Source organism: Nylanderia fulva, unplaced genomic scaffold (genome assembly GCF_048542155.1).
Source record: "Nylanderia fulva isolate GAGA-0341 unplaced genomic scaffold, ASM4854215v1 Scaffold208, whole genome shotgun sequence".
Classification (NCBI taxonomy): domain Eukaryota; kingdom Metazoa; phylum Arthropoda; class Insecta; order Hymenoptera; family Formicidae; genus Nylanderia; species Nylanderia fulva.
In genome coordinates, this window is record NW_028190273.1 from 111,485 (window position 1) to 121,870 (window position 10,386).

General features: G+C 39.3%; 1 protein-coding gene and 1 pseudogene across 1 annotated transcript; both read left to right on the top strand.

Moving 5' to 3' along the window:
• On the top strand, window positions 1-1,467 carry LOC146723327 (uncharacterized; annotated as a pseudogene).
• A 4,696-nt stretch (window positions 1,468-6,163) lies between these two features.
• Window positions 6,164-6,637, top strand: LOC146723328 (uncharacterized). Its single transcript, XM_085482475.1, has one exon. The coding sequence runs from the start codon at window positions 6,164-6,166 to the stop codon at window positions 6,635-6,637; it is 474 nt and encodes a 157-aa protein (XP_085338601.1).
• Window positions 6,638-10,386: the final 3,749 nt, after the last annotated feature.

Consider the following 10,386-nt stretch of genomic DNA (forward strand, 5'->3'; position numbering starts at 1 on the left):
ATGGCTCAGCGCTTGATCACGGCAGCTATCATTGGCATAAATGAACAAAACGAAGAGGAAGAAGAGTCCTCTCTCGTGTATGTAAAAGGACTCGAAAAGCGAGAATGGCTGGCCGAAATAGTGGACGATGCGAGCAGCGGTTTTATCATTGAGACCTTGGATGCCATATATGAAGATGTGCCTGTATTAAATAAGTTAAATCCTACATATACTTTACGGTGTAATAAACATGTAAAAAATTGCGCGTTACAAAATGTATTTAAATTATTTAATTGGTGGTCGGCCAATCGCGACGATCATCCGTTTTTTGAATAAACATATTGTTTACATACTATTCTCTTTGTTAATTCCTTCACCAGATATTTCTAAGAAATCCTTTCTCCTAATATTTTTAAATATTTTCTTTGTTCTTTCCTTCCAAATATATTTCTAAGAATTCCTTTACTGCCACCACTTTTTGTTATTTCTCTCACCAGATATTTCTTAGAAATCCCTTCTCCTAATATTTAAAAAATTTATCTACGCAATCGTATTTCTAAGAATTTCCTTTAACCCCTTCTCCTAATATTTTATAATATTCGTCTTTTCCCTCCAGATATATTTCTAAGAATTATCCCCTTCTCCTAATAGTTTAAAAATGATCGTTACTCGATTATTAGTATTTTTTATACGATCAGTCTCTCGTCGACCGTTCTAACTGACGATTCACTTTTTTTAATACCCTCGGTTCAAAGAAGCAGCATGAATTACTACATGCCGAGACATGATAAAACGTGCGAGAAGAAATTCGACGAGTAAGTATAACTTTTTTGTATTTTATATATTTTATATATTATATTTTATACTTTTATCTTTTTTTATATTTTTTACGAGTTATATTTTTATTTAATTTTTACAGCGTTTCGCTAGAGCCTCGTGCGGTTCGTATTCTTGAATCACGACACGCATTGACGGCCACGGAATTCAAATTCCTCGAAATCGGCATTAGAGTGGATCCGCCGAGTTACGTGGAGATCGCCATAAGAGATCATCGAGGAAAACAGCTAATACTATCTCTCGAAACGTGGAAAGCACTCTACGAGCATCGTCACGCTATTCACAATTATCTGAACAATGACTCTTCCCAGCAACGATGTGTATAATTTCATAAGTGTCGGGCCGCTAACAGTACGTTTTCACAAGATAAACGACACCAAGCTCATAAGTCTCGAATCGGCGGACGTGCGCATGATGATGGTCGAATCGACGTTACGTCGTATGTTCGAGCTCGATTCATGCATCGAAATAATGTTCGATCGATTGACGAGGCTCATCGCAACGGTCGATATCAAATATACGCAATTCTCCAATATTGCATCCACTGTAACGAATGCGAGAGAATTGCCGAATGCGATACGCGCTAGCAACGCCTTCAACATGCACCAACTTGTCGATTGCGAGCTGGTGGCTTTAGTTTTTAATATGTAATAAAACTTTATATTATTATGTATTAAATATAAGACAAATAAATACTTATATGTATATATCATGGTGTACTTTATTTGCGCGCCATCCGTTACATACTTTGCGAGAGATAATTATCGTGTCAAGGACATTGTCGTATCCAAGCCTGCTTTCAGCGAGAAAAAATCGATATTATTATTTTACGAGATAAGACGGGCCGCATCCATGCGGCGGCAGAATCGATAATTTTATCTTACATGGCGCACGCGACATTAAGAGACAGAAGACGCACGCATTCGAGAGCGGGTGGGCGGCTCGGGCCGGCGGCGAGAGAGGTACGGCAAGAGAGCCGGCGAAATAAGACGCGAAGGAGAAAAGAGAGCTTTTAAAATAATTTTTAATAATTTCTTTATATTGTCTTATAATTTAAAAGGGAACAAGAGGTAAGGAGGATATTAATTTATAAAATGGAAATATAATAAAAGATACAAATATAAAAATATAAAAATAAAATTATATAAAATGTATTAAAATAAAAATATATAAAAGTATAATAGTATAAAATAAAATTAATACAAATAAAATAAAATTATATAAAATAAAATTATATAAAATTAATACAAATAAAATTATATAAAATTAATACAAATAAAAAAGGTTGGAGGCGAGAGAGAGAGAGAGAGATTTCTTCATATTGTCTTATAATTTAAAAGGGAACAAGAGGTAAGGAGGATATTAATTTATAAAATAGAAATATAATAAAAGATACAAATATAAAAATAAAATAACAAAATTATATAAAATGTATTAAAATAAAAATAAAATGATATAAAAGTATAATAGTATAAAATAAAATTAATACAAATAAAAAAAAAGGTCGGAGACGAGAGAGAAGACGCACGCATTCGAGAGAGAAGACGCAGCGCGCGAGAGTAAGAGAGATGCACACATTCGAGAGAGAAGGAGGTAGCGCGCAGTCAGAGCAAGAGAGAGAGGTAGCGCGCGGCGGTATACGCGCTCTTCCGTCAAAGCAAGAGAGAGAGGTAGCGCGCGGCGGTATACGGGCTTTCCCGTCGGAGCGAGAGAGAGAGATGCTGCGGTGGTATACGGGCTCTCCCGTCGGAGCGAAAGAGGTACGGCGGCTCGAAGAAGCGGCGAGAGATGCTGTGGCGAGAGAGTCGACGGCTCGCGGTGAGAGAGATTTGGCGGCTCGGGATCCACGCCTGGATTAAGCGGCGAGAGAGATTCGGCGGGAGAGGGATACGAAGGAGAGGAGGGGAAACATTTTTTTTTAATTTAATAAAATATATATTTTATTCAATATTTTTTATTTATTATTTTTTTATACATATTTTTTGTACATTATTTTTTTTTGTACATTATTTTTGTACATTATTTTTTATAAGGATATCGAGGAAGGGAAACATTTTTAAATTATTGGTATTAATAATATATATTTTATTCTTAATTATTACATTACCGCCGGCATTGGCATTACCCGAGGTGTACCACGTGGAGGTTGCCGGTCGGATTTACACCTCATATGGTATGTATGTGTATGTGCGTGTGTGTGTGTGTGTGCGTGTGTACTTGTACATGTGTTACAGTAGAGATAAGGACCCCACGGTTCGTCACTTCCGCGGTATTTACCGACTCCAAATCCTCTCTACTGTGTGTGTAAATAAAAAATAAAAAATAATATATGTAAAATATAAAAAAATATAAAATATAAAATATAAAATATAAAATATAAAATATAAAATATAAAATATAAAATATAAAATATAAAAAAATATAAAAAAATATAAAAAATATAAAAAAAATATAAAAAATATAAAAAATATAAAAAATATAAAAAATATAAAAAAATATAAAATAATCCTTATGTACGGTGACGGCGAGACTGAGCGGAGAGAGCCGACGAGAGAGAGAGCCAGCGCGTTGCATCCATGCTTGGATCCGGCGACTGCGAGAGAGGGGGTCGCATCAACCATCGCTGTTATCAGACTCGGCATCTGTGCATAGAAATATAATAAATTTTTTTATTACTCGAATTTTTGACATATTATATATATATACTCACGTCCTTGACAGATGGGACATGCGTTGGCCAGGTAGAATATGTATAGTCTCCCCCGGCAATCGGCGCAACGCAGATGTGGTACATCAATGTACCGCGCCGTCATGTGGCTCTCGATGGTTGTGATCGTAATGAATCTGTCCTGTTTCTCATAAAACAGGGACATACAGATTTGCACTGACCCCCATGGTGCGGCGTATGCCATGACATACGACATTACAGTGCATACCCTCGTGTGTTCGTCGAGGGATGCAACTGCTCGTATGTCCAACATGTGCGAGCGGCACGACTCCCGAACAGTGTTTTCGCTATCGTACCCATCATCGTGCAATTCGTCCTCTTCTTCCTCCTCTTCTTCTTATTCTTCGTCATCATCATCATCCTCTTCTTGGTCTTCATCAACGATGGGTACGATATCGACCTCCATCTCCTCAATATCGTCTAAGACGATATTCACCTCCCTGTCATAGTCGGGGTCGTACATCGCAACATCGCTGTCGCTGTCGCTGTCGTCGGAGATTGTGACGACCTTCATCTCGTCATCAGCAATTGTTATCACCTCCATCTCATCGTCTGAGATCGTGATCATCTCATCGTCGCTCTCACTCTTACGCGCTGCGTTCTCCATTTTTTATCGCAAAAAAACTATTCACTCGCTCACTAATAAATGCTCGCAAATGTCACCGTACTATGACCTGGCAGTGGCATTGGTCCTCATTATATACCCCGATCATCTCTTTGTTCTTCAACGTATGATGCAATTATCTCCGAAAGATTTGCTATTATCTCCAAAAGATGATCTTCGCCGAAACAAAAATAGCGGCTGTTGACTATTGACATGTTTACACTTTCCGCGAAGTCATATACATATCTACTCTCAGAAACGTTGACATACTCTTCACATATGTTGTACACCTATTTAATCAGACAAATAAATAGGTTGCAACAAGTAATCTGACGATGATGATGACGACGATGGTGATGGCCTCGGTTCTCTCATATCTGATTCCTCTATTTCTTGGTCCGAATCATAATCAGATGATTGTGTTTTGCATGACACCGATGGTGAAGGCATATCCATGTCGGCAAAATAAAGGTTGTCCACAGTGATTCTGCACAATTTTTGTAGCGACGCTGATAACATGCGACTCGCTTGTGACGTTTAGACGATCTGGTGCATTTAGATAACCCACCAGTCACTCTTAAAATGTTTTCGTGCATTTCCAAGAAATAGGCAACATCTCTGTATGCGGTTTTTGTACACCAAGTTCGCGATTTTTTTACGAATTGTACAACTGATGTCACCGCTTCACGTTTAAAATGAAACGGGTTATCTTTTTTTTCATCATAGCATTCCTCGAGATGTCTATACCATTTCTCAACATTCTCATAACACCTCGAATGATCTTTTACTGCTTTCTCCATTTTTAATGTCTGGCACTTATTCGCACTGTATTACGCTTGTAACCTCAGCCTATTTTCGCTGACATTCGCTGCAATCCCTGATCATCGGTGCTGGACCGTCAATATGCGTTCGCATCCACGGTCGATTGTAATGTTCGAGGCAGCGACGATATGTCTGAACCTCCGGATTCGTCTTGATATGCTCCAGAAGCTTGTCCCACAAATGCTCTACAAAATAGCCGCACCTTTTGCAGTAAAACAATCTTCGGAATATATTGTAACTGTTCGGCACTTAAACTGAGAATGTCGGAAGCACTTGATAGTATTACAAATATTCTGCACCCCGAATGAAGAGAGCGTGCGCTCGCCAGTAGTACTTTGACCCGGCAGCGGCATCGGTCCTCATTATATATCCCGATCATTCCTTTGTTCGTGCGATGATGCAATTGTTAATTTGCGAGAAATATTTGCGCTATCTTATATTGGATTCGAAAACTTAGATATCGCTGATAATTCTTAGAAATTCATAGATAAAGCCGCCCGTTACCTTTCATTTCATCCGAGTCCATGTCGCAACCTGTGAAGCCTGGATTCCGCGTTCGCCCCGCTGATATTTCTTAGAAATATACGTATCAACCAGCTTGATTGTCGGCGCTCGATCCAAGCTTGAATCAGCGGCAGCCATTCGCAGAATTTATCTTATCTTATTTAGGAAAACTTAAATATCGCTAAAGACGCCGCTTATCTTATCTTGTTTATGAAAACTTAGATATCGCTCAAAGACGCCGCTTATCTTATCTTGTAACAGATATCCGCTTATCTTGTTTATAAACATATCAGGTAACATGATTCCCTTATCAGGTAACCTGAGCTGATAAGATAAGCTTATCTGCTCATACGACCCCCTACCCCGCGTGACGTCACTCCCCTCGCCACGATTCCCCCCCGCTCCGCACCCCCCCCTCTCATTGCTACCGGGTTAGAACCCGCCTAGTATACCTACTCGAAAATCGGATTACTCCAGCCGGCGTTATTCATAACCATGCTTCTATCGAATAATATCGTTACATAGTTTTTGAGCAAACTTGTTATTCCTACATTTCTGTTGCGATCAATCTCCACACCATCGAGCTCATAGCGAATTTCGTCAAACATGAATGCGACACAATATCGGGGATACAAGAGGCTTGATCCTTCGGGGCATCGCCCCTTCGAGCTGTCACACCACAACCTCCTATGGGCAATCTTCCTCGTGACCGAGTGACGCCAACTCGACTATTCCTGAGCACTGGCCTGGACTACGCGGGACCCATTCTCATTCGGACCAACAAGGGGCGTGTAAATCGCGCTCACAAGGGATATATCGCTGTCTTTGTCTGCTTTTGGTCAAAGGGTATCCATCTAAAAGTCGTTTTGGATTACACCGAGGTCCTTATCGCCGCCCTACGCCGCTTTGTCTCCCGCAGAGGCCTTTGCATGGACATCTACAGTGACTGCGGCACGACGTTCATCGAGGCAGATCGCACGCTGCACGAGCTCTTTACAGCGTCGACATCCGAAGGTTATGACGTTGCCCGTGCTGCCACCAATCAAGGAATCTGCTGGCATTTTAATCCGGGAACGACGGCATTGTACGCGTTGTCTCGATCCGGACAGCCACCGCCGAACTCGTACACCCGCTCGTCAAGATTGTCTTACTGCCGAGCGTGAACGAAGCGACCGCGCCGAATATTGTCACGTAACACATCTTACAACATTCACGTTTACTATCACGTCATCACTCTACGTTACAATATCACTCCCGGCACAGTGTCAATCGCGCACATCACGTCACCATTCACCATTGCACTCACTGTCATTTCACGATTTTCATGCAGCGCCTTCTACATCACTCGCGGCTCTCCGTTTCAACCACGTGTTTCACACCTCCTCATGTTCATCACGTATTCTACGCGATTATCACGTGCAATTTGCCGCGCAGGCGCGCGTCTATCTCGCCATTGATTACTTTTGACTCGCGATTCCGCGGCCGAAAGTCACCACCAACTATGTTGTCACGTCGCGATAAGACGGGCGGGAATGAAACAAGCAGAAATATGTTTGGGAACGCGCATCGCGGAAGGAATGGTCGCGTAAAATAAGATAAGTCATTTTTGTTTGATTAAACAGTTTAATTATAAGAAAGAGACAAAGTACACTGATCGACAAATATACACGCACAGAAAATAATACAGACCTCTAATGAATTTCAGAAAATCGTAATCTTAATCAGAGAATTCAATAAGCAGCGGTTGTTAACAAATTTACGGTTTAACTAATAATCAATATGCGGTTCACGGCGGAAAAGCGATAAGGTGCCCAGTCCGGGTGTGAGCTCCCCTTTATAGTTTTCCGAAAGGAGCCCACTCTCGCGTGAAGCGCCAATAATTTTGAGTAATTTCAATTTTGCGCTAGGTGACCTGAGTGCATTACTCATAATTGGCTGCTTTGATGATTGACGCAAATAAAGCCCGGAGAGAGCATGCGCAAGCGTGCGATCGCGGTAATCATTGGTGATTCGAGGCGCCCGTGATAAGCCGCGCATGCTTGTCACAATATAAGTATTTGGCGGAACGAAGAGCAGGATAGGAAGGTCGGAAGCGAGAAGACAAAGAAGCACTGCACTCGACACACGCGTATTGTTAACAAAAATATATTTACACTACTAACAAAAATTACAATTATTCAAACCGCACAGAAATTAACCAAAAGAGAACTGATAAGAATAAACCAAAAAGAAATAGCCGAGTCGATAATTAATAACTGTGTGTTCCGCAAGCAACGGTAATTAAACGTGAAAAAGACAAACGATCTTTTTCTGAATCTAATAGTAGAAGCACACTCTTGCCGCGACAAGCAATTGGAAAAGAGAGCCGCGGTCACGAGAGAGGAGGTTTATATAGGCCCGTATTTCTAGAATATTCGAGAACAATTTTCTTATTCTATCGTTTGGTTGAGGGCGAAAGAGCGTGGACTGTAATTATTTACTTTCAAGCAAGTCGTACTTTTGTTATTATAGGAACTAAATTTTATCTTCTCTCGCGCGACCGCGGTGTTTACAATTTAACGTGTTTTAATGTAAGCGCTTATTTTTCGCAGGCGCGGGGTATACTTATACCTTTGCGGCCGAGCGCTATTTATAATATGAAACGTCTGCATGTTAAGATAGAAATTGATAGACTGTATTATAATATAAATTATATGTCTGTCTGTAAGTAGAAAAATAATAATTTATTATTTTAACATTGTAATAATTTATTATAATTGTTATTTTTTTAAATTACTTTTACCGTTTCAGTCCTCGCCTTCGATTTCCCGGAGATATGGGCTCCAATCGAACGGCTCTGGTGGATCAAAGAGTTCCACCAGACCGAACTTGTTTTGAATTAATTTTAACTATATAAAATATTATTAATTTATTTTTATTTAAATTACTATACTTACTAAATAGCGGAGGACCATGTTTTCTTCACCTCTTCCCATTTTTGTTGCTGCTGCTTCTGCTGTTGCTGTTGCTGCTGCTCGAAACTTTATGATGCCCATTGCAAATAGACATCTCTCGTAAGTCTTCACCTTTATACAAAAAATCTTCACAAAAGACTATTAAATTGACAATACCAGGCGCTATCTATTTCTAAAGCAGTCGCGCTCGATTATCATCGCTTGTTTACACCCCCGTGTTTACGCGTTCGAGAGATACGGCACGGCAAAAGAGGCCCGTGAAAAGGCGCGCGCTCTCTCATACATTTGCGAGAGAGAGAAGAGATAATGATGCAAGAGAATGATTTTTATATTTTATTTTTTTTTTAAATTAATTTTCTACTATTATTTTTAATTTTTTTTACTATTTTTATTATTATTCTAACGGGTGTCGCAAAGAAAGGAAAACGAAAAGGTTTAATTGTATACGATAATTTTTGGAATATAAAATATATAATTTATTATAAAATGTGTATATTTACATTTCTGAGTGTGTGTAAGTATGTTTAAATTTGAAAAAATAAAATATTTATAAAATTATAAAATTTAAAATTATAAAAATATAAAATATATTAAAATATAAAATATAAAAAATTTATATATATAAATAAAAGGCTATATATAAAATAAAAAATAAAAGATATATAAAATAAAATTATAAAAATATACAAAATATAAACTTAAAAATAGAGGGGGTGAGAATCGGCGGCTTGAAGCGGCAGCGGGCCTGATGGTGCGCCGCAGCAATGGCAGCTAATCGTCGCTGTTTACCGCACCTGTACACATAAATATAATAATTTATTATTATTATTTTTTATATTATTTCTTTTTATAAATATATATATATATATATATATATATATACATATATACTTACATCCATGACACGCTGAGCACATGTTCGCCAGGGAGATTGTGAACAATCTTTCCTGGCAGTCGATGCAATAGTGATGCGGTACATCTCGTGTCTCTGGATGACAGTAATGATCGCAAACCGATCCCTGTTTTCCATGAAACAGGGAATGCAGAGTTTGACGGATCTCCCTGGTGCGACGTACGAGAAGAATACAAACATCCGCGAATTCTCGTTGAGGGATACGATTTCCACATTGTCCAATGTAATCTCGTGACTGGACTCGGTAACGCGATTATCACTTTCGTAGCCATCATCGATTAATGGCTGATGTTTCTCGTCTTCTTCTTCTTCCTCCTCCTCTTCTTCTTGATCGAGTATGCCTGCTGGTTCAACGTCAATTTCCATTTCTTCAATGTCGTCCAGGACGATGTTTACTTCCCTGTTGTATACAGGGTCGTACATGTCGTAATCTTTGCCATCTGAGATGTCCCCGTCGACCCCCTTGTCGATCACCACCACCTCCTCGTCATCTGAGACCGTGATGATCTCCTCGTCATTTGCGGTCGTAATGACCTCCACTTCCATCTTGTCGTTAGAAACGTCGACCACAACAATGTTTTTATCCATAGGAATTGGACACTTTTTTTTTACACACAATCCAAATTACATGAAATAAGTCAATGTTCTTACTTCCGTACTTCCGAAAAAGTATAGCCAATTAACTTTTTTGACAGACCGGTCAGTATGCTGTCAAATCCTGGACTATGGGTTGACACGGACATCATTATATATCCCAGCACTTTGTTCTTTATGTGTGATTGCAATTATCTCAGAAAAATGATCTTCGCCGAAACAAAAACAGCGACTGCTCAGTAGCTAACCATCGTTATGTTTACACCTCCCGCGAAGACATATCTCTTACAAGTATGATACAACGTTTCTCAGAAATGTTGATATACTCTTCACATATGTTTAGCAATCACTTTTCTAATTGACAATAAGCAGACAAATCAATATTCACCCAACGTCTCCAATCGAGTGCTTGTTCTGACGGTGATGGTAATGATGGTGGTGATGGTGTTAA